We start from the raw sequence: 15,821 nt of genomic DNA, 5'->3' as shown, positions 1-15,821 counted from the left end.
AGCATCAAACACAGGACCAAGCAAATTATTTGCTTCTAATATGTGGCAATTATTTTGTGACTGTTTTGTCCTCAGATAATAAGCTCCATGAGGGTTTTTAGTTTCTCCCTAGCACTTATTAAGAGCTAGATCAGCCAAGACTGGCTTCATAAACTTTCTGTAGTCAGTGTTTTAGTAGCCCCACTACTCATAGCAGATGTGGTCCAAAGCCAGGCAAGGGGGAACCTCTGGGGCCTATGAGACTGCACTGCCCAGACTGGGCTTCTTTTTTTTTTTTTTTTGAGACAGAGTTTCACTATGTCCCCTTCAGTAGAGTGCCATAGCGTCACAGCTCACAGCAACCTCTCCTCTTGGGCTTAAGTGATTCTCTTTCCTCAGCCTCCCAAGTAGCTGGGACTACAAGCGCCTGCCACAATGCCTGGCTATTTGTTGTTAATTGCTGTAGTTGTCATTGTTTAGCAGGCCCAGACCAGGCTCTAACCTGCCAGCCTTAGTGTATGGGGCTGGCGTCCTAACCACTGAGCTATGGGCACCGACCTTGGGCTTCTCTTCTTATTTCTTTTTTTTCCTTTTCTGAGACCAGAGTCTCACTTTCTCACCCTCAGTAGAGTGCCATAATGTCATAGCTCACAGCAACCTCAAACTCTTGGGCTCAAGTAATGCTCTTGTCTCAGCCTCCTGAGTAGCTCAGACTACAGGTGCCTGCCACCACGCCTCGGTATTTTTAGAGATGGGGTCTTGCCCTTGCTCAGACTGGTCTTGAACCTGTGAGCTCAGGCAATCCATCCACCTCAGCCTCCCAGAGTGCTAGGATTACAGGAGTGAGCCACCACACCCGCTACTCTCTTCTTATTCTTATCATTCGCTCCAGTCCAGTTTCTTACCAGGACTAGAGCCTGGGGCCCTGACGGCCCTCACATTGCTAGAGTCTTACCCTGCTCCCATTCACCTAATATGTGGCCCTATCTGCATCAACTCGAGCTTGGATGAATATTTACAAAATCACACTTAGTATTTATAGATCTGACATCAAGAACCAAGAATGTGGGCAGGTGTGGTGGCTTATACTTGTAATCCTGGCACTCTAGGAGGCTAAGGCACCTGAGCTCAAGAGTTCAAAACCAGCCTGAGCAAGAACTCATCTCAACTACAAAGAGGAAAAAAATAGCTGGGTGTTATGGCGGGTGCCTGTAGCCCCAGGTACTTGGAAGGCTGAGGAAAGAGTATTGCTTGAGCCCAAGAGTTTGAGGTTGCTGTGAGCTACGACGCCACAGCACCCTACCCAGAGTGCCAGAGTGAGACTATGTCCCCAAATAAATAAAGAACCAAGACTGCCCAATAATCTCCACTAGTTTTTTTTTTCTTTTTGCAGTTTTTGGCCAGGGCTGGGTTTGCATCTACCATCTCCAGTATATGGGGCCAGCGCCCTACTCCTTGAGCCACAGGTGCTGCCCAATCTCCACTAGCTTTGGCAGATAACTATAGAAACTAAAAAAATGGCTGGGCATCCATAGCTCAGTGGTTAGGGCGTCAGCCACATGCTCCAGGGCTGGTGGGTTTGAACCTGGTCCAAGCCTGCTAAACAACAATAAAAACAAACAAAAAAATAGCCAGGCATTGTGGCAGGCGCCCATAGTCACGGCTACTAGGGAGGCTGAGACAGGAGAATCACTTGAGCCCAGGAATTGAGGTTGCTATGAGCTATGACGTCACGGCACTCTACTGAGGGTGACAAAGTGAGACTCTGTCTCAATAAAAAAAATAAAAATAAAAAACACAATAAAATAAAATATTAAAAAATAAAAATTAACCTATAGTGGCTTATACGTATCACATCCCAACCCCACAAATCAACATCAGGCTACATGTTCCCATGGCATAATTTAGAGTGCTAGAGGCACAGAATTCATCTATGTTAAGGTCCCCTTTATGAGTTTAATTCTATGAAGTTGCAGATACTTAGTCTCTCTATAGATCTCCCCAGCAGCTATCTTTCTAATACCAAAATATTAAGTGTGCAGAACCAAGGCAAAATCAGTGTATTTCCTAAATGTTTTGTTCCAAAATGTTTCAGCTATCCCAGAAGACTTGAGAAAGTAGAGGTAGGAGGAGACAGAAAAAAATTAGCTGGCTTAACTAGTGATTTTCCGTTCATTTCTTTCTCTTTGCCTCATCACTTCCAGGAAGAGCTGAGTTTATTATCCCCTTAAAAAACATACTTTAAAAAATAATTAGCTATACTTTTACTACTTAAAATAATCATAAGAAATTAATCAAAATCAGATAATGAAAATAACTTAATCGCCATATAATGGCCATCAGGTAGCACAGCAAATTGGACTTACTCTTCCGGGAACCAAAGGAATAGTAGCTTCAGCCTTGGTTCTCTCAGCTTCATCATAACTCGGCAGTGTTGTAGCCACGTTGTAAGACGGAGGCTTTGGAAACCCAGACTCATCCTTGTAGTCAAAATATGCTGCAGAATAAAAAGAGCCACGATTATCAGATGATTAACTGAATTCAAAAAATAAAAAAAGTTCCACTAACTCTGGCAAATAAAATCCAGCCATTCCCAAGAGTACATATATAATAATTAAGCCAAAAGGCAGTTAATAGATGAATGTAAGAGACTGAGGTGATTTTTAAATTTATCCATTTCTTAATTATTTAAAATTCACACTCACCTTGTTACCCTTCCTTCCAACTGCTTTTGAACTACTTTTTGACTGTCATATAAAAGCACAGGGTGGGCAGTGCCCGTAGCTCAGTCAGTAGGGCACCAGCCACATACACCGAGGCTGGCGGGTTCGAACCCAGCCCAGGCCAACTAAAGCAACAATGACAACTGCAACAAAAAAATAGCCGGTGTTGTGGTGGGCGCCTGTAGTCCCAGCTACCTGGGAAGCTGAGGCAAGAGAATCGTTCTTAAGCCCAAGAGTTGGAGGTTGCTGTGAGCTGTGATGCCACCACACTCTACCCACGGCAACAGCTTGAGACTCTGTCTCAAAAAAAAAAAACGTAGAGTATTTTCAAGGAGGTCAGTAATCACCTCACCTTGTTACCTACCTGTACCCTCCGCAGAGATGCTGCTATAAGGTGGAGGAGCATCACCTACAGCCTGTTCAGGTTCTCCAGACTCTTCTTCATTCTGCAACTAAATAAAAATGTCATATTTTAAGGCCAGGTCTCTCGGCAACCTGGCAATGTTAAAGTAATCACTTAGCATAACCGATAAGGTAACCGATAACAAAGCAAAAAAATTCCAGCCTCAGAAACCTCAATCTTCTCTTTGGTGAGGAAAAAGAACTATTTCCTGGAGAAGATTTTTGCTCCATCAAAATTTACTACTTTAGTGGTTCCTGTATGAAATCCCAGTGTTTTAGAAGGCAGAGGCAAGGATGGCTTGAGGTCAGGATTTCAATACTGGCCTGGGGAACACAGCAAGACTGCATTATTTGAATGAATGAATGAATGAATGAATAAATAAATAAATAAATAAATATTAGCCAGGCATGGTGGCAGGTGCCTGTAGTCCCAGATACTCTGGAGGCTGAGGTGGGGTATCCCTCGAACCCAAGAGTTTTAGGCTGCTGTGAGCTATGACTGAGCCACTGCATTCCAGACTGGGTGACAGAGTAAAACACTATCTCAAAAAATATATAGGTAAAATCCATACTTTATAACTATGTCAAAACAACAATTACAAATGCTCATTATGACTATGACATGATCCTAAAATCTCACTGTACGATCCTCCCCCTCTGGTTTATTTCTATAACGCCAATGGTAAGATTAAGCTATTTAAAAATAAAACATTGCAATGTGGGGAGGCAGAAGAGGCAATCACCCTCAAAAAGAGGTACTCAGTGACCCGTGTCTATGTGAACAACTTGCTGAGGCTGGGTATGATGGCTCATGCCTGTATTCCTAGCACTCTGGGAGCCCAAGGTGGGTGGATAGCATGAGCTCAGGAGTTCAAGACCAGCCTGAGCAAGAGTGAGAACTGTTATCTCTACTAAAAATAGTAAAACTAGCCCAGTGTTGTGGCGCAGGCCCAGCGACTTGGAGGCTGAGACAAGAGGATTGCTTGAGTCCAAAGGTTTGAGGTTTGCTGTGAGCTGTGATGCCACAATACTATGCCCAGGCAACAGAGAAGACTCTGTCTCACAAAAACAAAACAAAGTTTGCCAAACAACAGAATTCTTAAACATACATCTTTTTACATTTTGGGGGGCAAAAGTCAGACATTCACTAGCAAGGGGGTTGGAGGGAACATATGGACTAGAACTAAAGTCGGTTGCTTAGCTCCAAAACATATTTTTAAAATTCTCCTTTTCTGTTCCTGTAATCCATTCTCGTGTAGCCTCTCTGCCATGTCCCTGGAACTGAGATCCAGGAAAGATCTTTAGATTCTTTCCTAACCCTTTCTCAGAGAACAGGTGTCACTGCCACTTTGAAATTAAGAGTTGGAAAGATGCCCAGTTTTCTATCAATCTTGTCTGTGGGAGCCTGAGTCAAAACTTTAACTGTCGCAGAATCTGGGTTGCAGGGATGCTCTGAAAGGCAGGCCTGAAAAGCGATGGAAGCCTCTGCTCTCTCAGCAGGCAGTGCTATTTGGCTAGGGTCAGAGGGAGCTGCCGTCCTTCATTTGACTGCATAACTGTGACACACAATAAATAGCTGTCAGAGACTGGATTCTTTTTTGTCGTATATTTTTTGTTAAAATTCAGATCAATTTTGCTTACTTCCAAATCTGATTTAAATAGCATTTTTACCAAATAACTATTCAATTACCTACACATGCCATATATGAAGGACTGAGTTTAATACAGAGCTACCTGTAACTATCCTGGCCTCCATCACTGAGACAGGAGTAACAGAATCAACTGAAAATTCAGATGGCCTTTCACTTTACCACACCCCAGATTGTGCCCTTCCTTTTCTTTCTGATTACCCGTTTCCTTCCATGCTCCCCCCTATACTTTGAGCAGACTGTAATTGTTCCCCATAAGAAGCTTAAAACTCTCCCATGGTACTTCTTGGCCTTCATCATCCCAATTTTTTTTTTTTTTTTTTGAGACAGAGCCTCAAGCTGTCGCCCTGGGTAGAGCCATGGCATCACAGCTCCCAGCAACCTCCAATTCCTGGGCTCAAGCGATTCTCCTGCCTCCACCTCCCAAGTAGCTGGGACTACAGGCGCCTGCCACAAGGCCAGGCTATTTTTTGGTTGCAGCCGTCATTGTTGTTTGGCGGGCCCGGGCTGGATTCGAACCCGCCAGCTTAGATGTATGTGGCTGGTGCCTTAGCTGCTTGAGCCACAGGCACCGACCCATCATCCCAATTTTTAAAAATACTTACCTACCAATAGGTGCTACTAAGGTTATGTTTTCAAGATTTTTTTTTTTTTTTTTTGAGACAAAGTCTCACTTTGTCACCCTCAGTAGAGTGCCATAGCATCATAGCTCATGGCAACCTCAAAATCTTGGGCTCTAGCGATTCTCTTGCCTTAGCCTCTCAAGTAGCTGTGACTATAGGTGCCTGCCACAACACCCGGATACTTTTAGAGATGGGGTCTCCTCTTACTTAGGCTGATCTTGAACTTCTGAGTTCAAGCAATCCACCCACCTCGGCCTCCCAGAGTCCTAGGATTACAGGCATGAGCCACCACGCCCAGCCTTGTTCTCAATATTAAGCCTAGAAAATACTGTACGGCACCTCTAAAATAAAGGGTATGCTCCCTTCCTAACAACCCTTCTCTGTTCCTAAGTACTGTTGCTGTTAGAAATAAATAGATGGGGCTGAGCACGGTGACTCATACCTGTAATCCTAGCACTCTGGGAGGCCAAGGCAGGCAGATTGCTTGAGCTCAGGAGTTTGGAGACCAGCCTGAGCAACAGCAAGACCACATCTCATAAAATAGCCGGGAGTTGTGGCGGGCACCTATAGTCCCGGCTACCTGGGAGGCTGAGGCAAGAGATCACTTGAGCCCAAGGGTTTGAGGTTTCTGTGAGCTGTGATACCATGGCACTCTACCCAGGGCAATGGAGTGAGACTCTGTCTCAAAACAAAAAAAAAAAGAAAGAAAGAAATATATAACATTTTTAAAGAATCTCCACCATAGGGCCAGGTGCAGTGGCTGTCACCCTAGCACTCTGGGAGGCCGATGTGAGTGGATAGCTTGAGCTCAGGAGTTTGAAACCAGTCTGACCAAGAGCAAGATCTTGTCTCTACTAAAAGAAGAAAAAAGGTCACACGCAGTGGCTCACGCCTGTAATCCCAGTGCTTTGGGAGGCTGAGGTGGGTGAACTGCCTGAGCTCACAAGTTCGAGACCAGCCTGAGCTAGAGTGAGACCTCTCCTCTAATAATAGTTGGGTGTTGTGGCGGCTGCCTGTAGTCCTAGCTACTCAGGAGGCTGAGGCAAGAGGATTGCTTGAGCCCAAGAATTAGAGGTTGTTGTGAGCTATGATGCCAATGCACTGTACCAGGGGCGACAAAGTAAGACTCTATCTCGAAAAAATAAATAAATAAATAAATAACAAAAGTAGAAAAAATTAGCTGGGTGTTAAGGCGGGCGCCTGTAGTACCAGCTACTTGGAAAACTGAGGTAAGGGGATCTCTTGAACCCAGGAGTTTGAGGTTGCTGTGAGCTATGATGATGCCATGGCACTCTACTGCAGCGCAACAGAGTAAGACTTTGTTTAAAAAAAAAAAAAAAAAAAAGGGCTCAGTGCCTGTAGTTCAGTGTTTAGGGCGCCAGCAGGCAGGTTCAAAACTGGCCTGGGCCTTCTAAGAACAACGACAATTACAACAAAAAAATAGCCAGCCTTTATGGCAGGCACCTGTAGTCCCAGCTACTTGGGAGGCTGAGACAAGAGAATCGCTTAAGCCCAAGAGTTTGAGATTGCTGTGAGCTATGACACCATGGCACTCTGAGGGCAACATAGTGAAACTCTGTCTCAAAAAAAGAAAAAAAAAAAAGAATCTCCAATACAGAAATCACATATAGTCCTAATATAGAACATTAATCCACGTATAGTATGTTAGTTCTCATAGAAGCAAACATGAATTTAACAGGTTTAAAGACAATACACCCTACAGGTTTAAATTCTTCTCTGAGTTTCCACCCCAGCAAGAAATCTTCATCATTACCCTCCCCTAAGTAGTTCTAAAGATGATCTTCAATTTAGAAATGAGCTAGGATTAGGGCTAAGGGGCAACACATATTGTAGAAAATGGCAGGAATTTAAACTTCAGTCTTGGATTCTCTATATTTATAAAGAATGGGAAGATATCTTCTGTAAAGTCCCCAGTTTGAGGGAGAAAAAAAGAATGGGAAGACAACAAAAAACCCTACTACTAAACAAAATCGATAAACCTTTACACATGAGAAGTTTCGACATATAGCTCATAATTCATACAAATAAAAAAAGCATGTGAAAAATAATGCTGATCTACTAAGTCTACAAAGCTCAAAGTATTTGTACCACTCACTATTATTTTTCATGGGGTCCTACTTAAACAGCAGGAAATTTTGTATAAGGTTTAAGTTCTTTCTTTAAGTTATTAACAATAAATATCAGAAAATCCTGAGTCCCCACCTAACCGCTAGCTTTAAATGTTATTTACCACTTGTAATCTTAAGAGTTAATTTCTAAAACTTTTACCTTAAAATGAAATTGCTTAAACCCCTCATTACCAACCCACTATTACTTCTACATATTCCTTTAAAACCTACCAAACGAGACACTGTAATTACAGAAAGTAAACAAGCACATTTCTTTAGGTAAATAAGTGAGTATGCCATTTTACTGTTGTTCAGAAACAGCTAGAAAGTTTGTAAGAACTGTACATTTTTAATTTTATATAGTGTAACTGTAAACTGTACATTCAAGAACAGCTCTCTATTAAACTGCTATTAATTAGGGGATAAAATTTTGAGTAATTCTGATGAGAGAGACTAAAAAATAAAAAAGCAACTCAAGTTAAACACAAGCAAATGATGTGAATAGACAGTTCTCCAAAAAAGCTATACAAAAGACTGGAAGACACAAATGCTCAACACCATTAAGTCATCAGGGAAATGCAAATCAAAACTACAGGCTACCACTTCATGTCTACTAGAATGGTTATAATCCAAAAAGACAATACGCAATATTGTAGAAATTAAAACTCTAATACACTGCCGATCAGAATGTAAAATGGTGAAGTCACTCTGAAAACAATTTGTCAGTTCCTCAAAAAAGTTAACAGAATTATTGTAAGAACCAGCAATTCTGGGGGGTGACGGTGTATGGCACACCTCTTGGGGGTGGGACACAATTATAAGAAGAACTTTCATCTAACAAATACAATCAGTATAACCTAATTCTGTGTACCCTCAATGAATCTCAAACAATTAAAAAAAATCCAGTAATTCCACTCTAAGGCATATACCCAAGAGAACCGGAAACATTCACACAAAAACTTGTATGTGAATTTTTCTTGAGACACAGTCTCCCTTTCTTGCCCTCAGTAGAGTGTCATGGCGTCATAGCTCACAGTAACTTCAAATTCTTGGGCTCAAGTAATTCTCTTGCCTCAGTCTCCCAAGTAGCTGGGACTATAAGGGCCCACCACAATGCCTGGCTATGTTTTAGAGGTGGGGTCTCATTCTTGCTCAGGCTGGTCTTGAACCCATAAGCTTAGGCAATCCACCTCCCTTGGCCTCCCAGAGCGCTAGGATTACAGATGTGAGCCTCTGTGCCCAGCCTTTGTACGTGAATGTTGACAGCAGCATTATTAATAGCCAAAATATCCATCAATTTACAAATGGTTAAACAAAATATAGTATATTGATACAATATAGCCAGAAAAAAGGATGAAATACTGATATAAATCTTAACATCAGTGAAACTCAAAAATATTATTAAGTAGCCAGGCACAAAAAGACCATATGTTATATAGTTCCATGATATATGAATGTCCAGAAAAGGCAAATCCATAGACAGAAAGTGGAAGGGGAAAGAAGGAGCGACTGACTGCTAATGAGTCCAAGCGTCTTTGTGGCGTGATAAAAAAATGTTTTGTAAGCAGACCGTGGTAATGGTTGTACAACCTTATGAATATAAAGAACATCACTGAATCATACAGTTTAAAAGAGTAAATTTTATGATATGTGAATTTTATCTAAAAAAAGATAAAAATATTTTCTTTTCTTTTTCTTTTTTATTTTAAGAGAAAGGGTCTCACTATATTGTTCAGACTGGCCTTGAACTCCTGGTCTCTAACAATCCCATCAGTCTCCAACAATGGAGACTGTATCTGGGGCTACAACCATGTGCCTAGCTATTTTCTAATTTTGTAAAAGCAAATCTATATAAACTTTATTTAAAACAAAACCAAAAATTATTCCCAACCATTATTCTCTTGCTAACTCAATGTCTATCCTTTCAACAAAAAAGAAGAGGTCCCGGGCAGCGCCTGTGGCTCAGTCGGTAGGGCGCCGGCCCCATATACCGAGGGTGGCAGGTTCAAGCCCGGCCCCGGCCAAACTGCAACCAAACAATAGCCGGGTGTTGTGGCGGGTGCCTGTAGTCCCAGCTACTCGGGAGGCTGAGGCAAGAGAATCGCTTGGGCCCAGGAGTTGGAGGTTGCTGTGAGCTGTGTGAGGCCACGGCACTCTACTGAGGGCCATAAAGTGAGACTCTGTCTCTACAAAAAAAAAAAAAAAGAAGAGGTCCCAATCCCCTCAGCATCCCCAGGACTGAACACAGAACACATACCCATGAATGGATGAAAATGACAAAGAAAAAGAACATACTAAACTACAAATTAATCATACTAAAAAAACAAATCCTTAATATTCTCCTTTCCTAAAGAGAAAAATTAGAATCAAAAGATCAAAAAGTAGTTTGGCTAACACCCTAATTTTAAGAGCTGAAGATCTTTTTTTTCCCCTATCAAGAGTTTAAATATTACTTTAAAAACAAACTTCCAATTTAGACTCTACCTAACAATATATCTCTTGTCAAAAAGAAAACTGCAAGTCCTCTTAATACCAAAATGAAAACAAAATTAAAAATAAAAATTCACTAAAGGAAAAGCAAAGTAATCAGAATAATGGTTTAAAAAGCCAATATAATAACAGATGAAAGGAATACTCTAATACTGCAGTAAACCTCCTTTAAAAGACCATCAATTTATAAGGTTTTCCATTTAAAGATTTTTGTGGTTATCACCATTAACATATGAATACAACCTGGTTTAGGAGGGAAAATACTCTAACATATTTATATTAGTTCTTAGAAATGAGAGAGCAAATACTGCAAATCATGATAACCAATGTAACGGGTTTTCTTCTTATCTTTCTATTCTTCAAGTCCTTGTAACAAGTGAAGGCACCCAGAGGAAAAAAAGAGAAGAGCAACACAGTAGCCACTCTTTTCCAGCTTCAACTTTCCTGAGACACTAAGGGGCTAGGAAAAATCACAACTCATCCAGAAAGGCACTAAATTAGCCAACTATGACTATGGTACTAACATTTTGAGATTTTGGATGGCATCAGAAAATTGTCATCAACCTGTTGACCTGTAGGATCCATGTTCTAGATCCTATAGCCAAACATTTCTAGCACCAAAGACACTGTCAATTACGTGGCAAATGGTCCCCAGTGTTTTCTGGCACCCCCAGCATCAGCAAAATCTACAGCCAAGAGCCTTCCAAGTTAATCCTCAGTCCCACATGGGTCATTATTTTATAAAGATTCGGTTAGCTGAGGCAGGAGGATCACTTGAGCCCAGGAGTCCGACGTTGAAGTAAACAATGACAGCTCCATTGCACTCCAGCCTGGGGCAACAGAGCAAGACCCTGTCTCCAAAACAAACGGATATAAACATTGAGAGAAATTATTATTAATCACGAGTCTCTCTGCCCATGAACTTAGTGTCATTTAAGAAGTAACATCTTTGGGCGGCACCTGTGGCTCAAGGAGTAGGGCGCCGGTCCTATATGCCAGAGGTGCCAGAGGTGGTGGGTTCAAACCCAGCCCTGGCCAAAAATCACACACACACACACACACACACAAATAAAAAGAAGTAACATCTTCCTTGGCTTGGCGCCCGTATCTCAGTGAGTAGGGTGCGAGCCACATACACCAAGGCTGGCGGGTTTGAGCCCAGTTTGGGCCTACTAAACGACAACTATACCAACAACAAAAAAAATAGCCGGGTGTTGTGGAGGGTGCTGGTAGTCCCAGCTACTCGGGAGGCTAGGGCAAGAAAATCGCTTAAGCCCAAAAGAGTTTGAGGTTGCTGTGAGCTGTGACGCCGCAGCACTCTATCCAGGGCAACATACTGAGACTCTGTCTCAAAAAAAAAGAACAAAAACAAAGGTAGCATCTTCCTTTCAGGTTAATGGTGTCAGGTTTAAAGGGAAAGAGATAAGTATAAATAAAACAAGAAGTAGTATCTAAATTATTTATAACCAGTCCATCCACTCAGTAATGTGAGTCCTACCTCTTCTCCCATTCTTGGTTCCATACACAAATTCAGACTTAGTTCAAAGCTTCAGACCTACTTTGAGAAGAAATTAAAAGTCCTAGGGAAAGATAAGTTGAAAGGGTAACTAAGTATCTGATTTATTCTCCCTGATTCTGATAGGATGGCAGAGTAAACAATATTAAAAATAGACTAGATTCATTTTAAAATAATTAACATAAAATCTCACCCATAATTAAAATGTGAAGGTAGTAAATACATTTTTAATCACTATATATAATTTTTCATCTTTTAAAGCTTTAAAATAGAAACATGAAAGCAAAAACAAGCTCCTAATTATTTGCCTTTTAGACTGAAATATTAAGCAACCCTTTTTGGGAAAAAAAACAACAATCACAACAGAGCATGACTACAACTGGCATCTATTCAAGAACTCTTTTAGATTTCAAGAATAATTTAAAAAATCATTTGTTCCTATTTATAAACTCATAATAAAGCTGAAAGGTTTCTAGATTTGGTGTATAAAACATCCCCAGCCTCCATTAAGATTTCATACATACACATATATGTACATATACACATTAAGATCTGCATATATTTAGAATATGCACAGCATATATACAATCCTAACTTATAAAATAAATTACATAACGTAAAATTAAAATCACAAAAGTCAACTTTCTAAAATTGTAAAAGTTACTATTTTTTTTTAGACAGTCTCACTATGTATCCTCGGGAGAGTGCCGCGGTATTACAGCTCACAGCAACCTCAAACTCTTGGGCTTGAGGGATTCTCTTGCCTCAGCTTCCCAAGTAGCTGGAACAACAGGCACCCACCACAACACCCGGCTATTTTTTTATTGCAGTTGTCATTGTTGTTTAGCAGGCCTGGGTCAGGTTCAAACACACCAGCCCCACTGTATGTGGCCGACACCCTAACCACTGAGCTATGGACGCCAAGCTCGTAAAAGTTATTTTGTTGAGAAAAAAAAGTTATTTTAGGCTGGGCACGGTGGCTCACGCCTGTAATCCTAGCACTCTGGGAGGCCGAGGTAGGTGGAGTGCCTGAGCTCATGAGTTTGAGACCAGCCTGAGCCAGAATGAGACTTCATCTCTAAAAATAGCCAAGCGTTGTGGCAGGCCCCTGGAGTCCCAGCACTTGGGAGGCTGAGACAAGAGAATCGCTTGAGCTCAAGAATTTGAGGTTGCTGTGACACCACAGAACTCTACTAGAGTCAACAAAGTGAGAGACTCTGTCTCAAAAAATAAATAAATAAATAAAAAGGGCCTGTCAAGGTGGCTCACGACTATAATCCTAGTACTCTGGGAAGCCGAGGTGGGTGGACTGTAGGAGTTCAAGACCAGCCAGAGCAACAGCAAGACCCCATCTCTAAAAATATCTGGGCATTGTGGCAGGTGCCTGTACTCCCAGCTACTTGGGAAGCTGAGAAAAGAGGATTGCCTGAGCCCAAGAGTCTGAGGTTGCTGTGAGCTATGATGCCATAGTACTCTACCAAGGATGACAAAGCAAGACTCTGTCTCAAAAATAAAAAAAAAAAAAGAAAAGAAAATTATTTTGTGAAACTACACACCTATCCAGCAATATTTAAATTAGATTTGTACAACTTTTCTGAAAAGCAGCTGCATTGCACAGACTACTAAAAATGTAAATGCTGGCTCAGTGCCTGTGGCTCAAGTTGCTAAGGCACCAGCCACATACAACGGAGCTGGTAGGTTCAAATACAACCCAGGCCCACCAAACAACAATGACAGCTGCAATAAAAAAAAAAAGCCAGGCGTTGTGGCAGGTGCCTGTAGTCCCAGCTGCTTGGGAGGCAGAGGCGGGAGAATTGCTTGAGCCCAGGAGGGTTGCTGTGAGCTGTGATGCCACAGCACTCTACCCAGGGCAACAGCTTGAGGCTCTGTCTCAAAAAAAAAAAAAAAATGTAGATGCTATTAATGTAGATATCTAACCTACAGGAATGGAATCAATATGACTAAGTTCTTATTCAAGTTTTCTATTTTTCCCATTGCCTGTTCTTCTGCCACAGCCTAAAATGACTACATCATGGATGGTCAGAAGTTTAAATATTTCATTCAATGAAATTTTACCAGGTACTACTACATGCCAGAATCATACCAATTTCTTACTATTTTGCCATTTTTCCTCTTAATGTTCCTGAATCCAGAGTGATTCCATTTTTTTCATTAATTTACTAGAATGTCTGATTGTTATTTTAAGCTATAATAATACTATTTAGACTGACAAAATTTGGAGGTTAAAAGTTAATTCAATAACATTTTTGCTAAGTAATGCTTTATGTGTATTAGGATCAACATTTGTCAACAAGGATAAAATTCTTTTTTCATTATTTCTATAACAGAATGCTGTTATGCTAAAATACCAAAGAAAGTAGTTGTTGAGCACAGTAACTGGTTCCTTCTGACTCTACTAGCTTTTTATATGTCGAGGTTGTCTACTCTGAGATCAGCTTAGTTATTAGGTCATCACAGAGGATGGCAGTTTTTATTAGTAATTTCTTGCAAAATGAATACGTGTCTATCTTACTGTTCCTCAAAAGTGGACTATCAGTTTCTCCATGGTTAGCTTTTTTGTGTCCAGGAACATGAAGATGTTTATCCATGTTTGCTTCTCAAATTAAGATCTCTACTGTTCATTCAAAAGACGTCATTAAGAAAATAGTGGAAAGATAACTCGAAGAGTGGGAGAAGATATTTTTTTCAGACAAAGAAATATATAAAGACCTATAAAAATCAGTAAGAAACAGGAAACCACCCAATGAAATATGAGCAAAAGACTTGACTAGATACTTCATAGAGAAGACAGTCAACTAGACAATAAACTTGAAAAAAGGTGCTCCACTTCATTAGTCATTACAGTAATAAAAAATTACAATCAAAAAGCAGAAAATGGGGGCGGCGCCTGTGGCTCAGTCGGTAAGGAGCCGGCCCCATATACCGAGGGTGGCGGGTTCAAACCCGGCCCCGGCTGAACTGCAAACCAAAAAATAGCTGGGCGTTGTGGCGGGCGCCTGTAGTCCCAGCTACTCGGGAGGCTGAGGCAAGAGAATCGCTTCAGCCCAGGAGTTGGAGGTTGCTGTGAGCCGTGTGAGGCCACGGCACTCTACCGAGGGCAATAAAGTGAGACTCTGTCTCTACAAAAAAAAAAAAAAGCAGAAAATGGTATTTTGAGAGTATTTAAACAACTGGAATTCCTAAACTGCCGATGGCAATATAAATTTGTACAACTACTTTAGAAAAATGTTTGGCTGTATCTACAAAAGATGAATTTACACATATCCAAGTCCACTCCTAGTTATATATGCAAGAGAAACATTTACATATAATCATCAAAAGATACACAAGGATGTTCAAAGCAACACTATTCATAAAACTGGAAATTACCCAAATGGCCTATGAATGGTAGAATGGGTAATTAAATCGTAGTATCCTCACACGATGGAATACTATGCAATGTGCGTGAATAAACTGCAGCATACAAGGGTTGAGCAAAAAAAGCCAGACACAAGGATATTTACTATATGATCATATTATGTATTCCTTTTCATGTGTCTAAAATTTCATAATAAAAATGAAAAGAACATTAAGGTTCTATAGTTACTATATATATATTTTTTAAATAGAGTCTCAATTCTGTTACATCAGGCTAGAGTGCTGTGGCTTCAGAGCTCACAGCTACTTCAAACTCCTGGATTCAAGTGCTCCTGCTGCCTTAGTACCTCAAGTAGCTGGGACTATAGGTGCCGACCACAATGCCTGACTTTTTTTTTTTTGCAGTTTTTGGCCGTGGCCAGGTTTGAACCCGCCACCTCCAGTATATAGTACCAGCACCCTACTCCTTGAGCCATAGGCGCCGCCTGCCTGCCTATTTTTTAATAGAGGTGTCTCTTGCTCTTGCTCAGGCTGGTCTCCAAACTGCTGAGCTCAAGCAATCAACCTGCCTCAGCCCCCCAGAGTGCTAGGATTACAGACATGGGCCACGATGCATGGCTCTATAGTTATTCATTTTAAATAGAAATAGCAGAACAGGCACAGTTGCTCATGTCTATAATCTTAGCACTTTGGGAGCCAAAGGCCGGAGGACCACCTGAGGCCAGGAACTTGAAACCAGCCTGAGCAAGAGTAAGATACTCTCTCTACAAAAAATTTTTTTAAAAATTACCTAAGTGTGTGGGCGGCGCCTATGGCTCAAGGAGTAGGGTGCTGGTACTATATGCCGGAGGTGGCGGGTTCAAACCTAGCCCCGGCCAAAAACCACAAAAAAAAAAAATTACCTAAGTGTGGTGCCACTTGCCTGTAGTCCA

General features: G+C 41.2%; 1 protein-coding gene across 1 annotated transcript in view; it reads right to left on the bottom strand.

The window, feature by feature from the left end:
• The window catches only part of NDFIP1 (Nedd4 family interacting protein 1), a 54,203-nt gene that overhangs the window by 20,814 nt on the left and 17,568 nt on the right, over positions 1–15,821 (bottom strand). The window contains exons 2-3 of the mRNA XM_053566284.1: positions 3,067–3,154; positions 2,346–2,476 (exon numbers count right to left, since the gene is read on the bottom strand). Coding sequence (XP_053422259.1) covers positions 2,346–2,476; positions 3,067–3,154 — 219 coding nt within the window. The remainder of the gene's footprint in view (positions 1–2,345; positions 2,477–3,066; positions 3,155–15,821) is intronic.

Source organism: Nycticebus coucang, chromosome 17 (genome assembly GCF_027406575.1).
Source record: "Nycticebus coucang isolate mNycCou1 chromosome 17, mNycCou1.pri, whole genome shotgun sequence".
NCBI lineage: Eukaryota > Metazoa > Chordata > Mammalia > Primates > Lorisidae > Nycticebus > Nycticebus coucang.
This window is presented reverse-complemented; position numbering and strand designations above follow the sequence as displayed.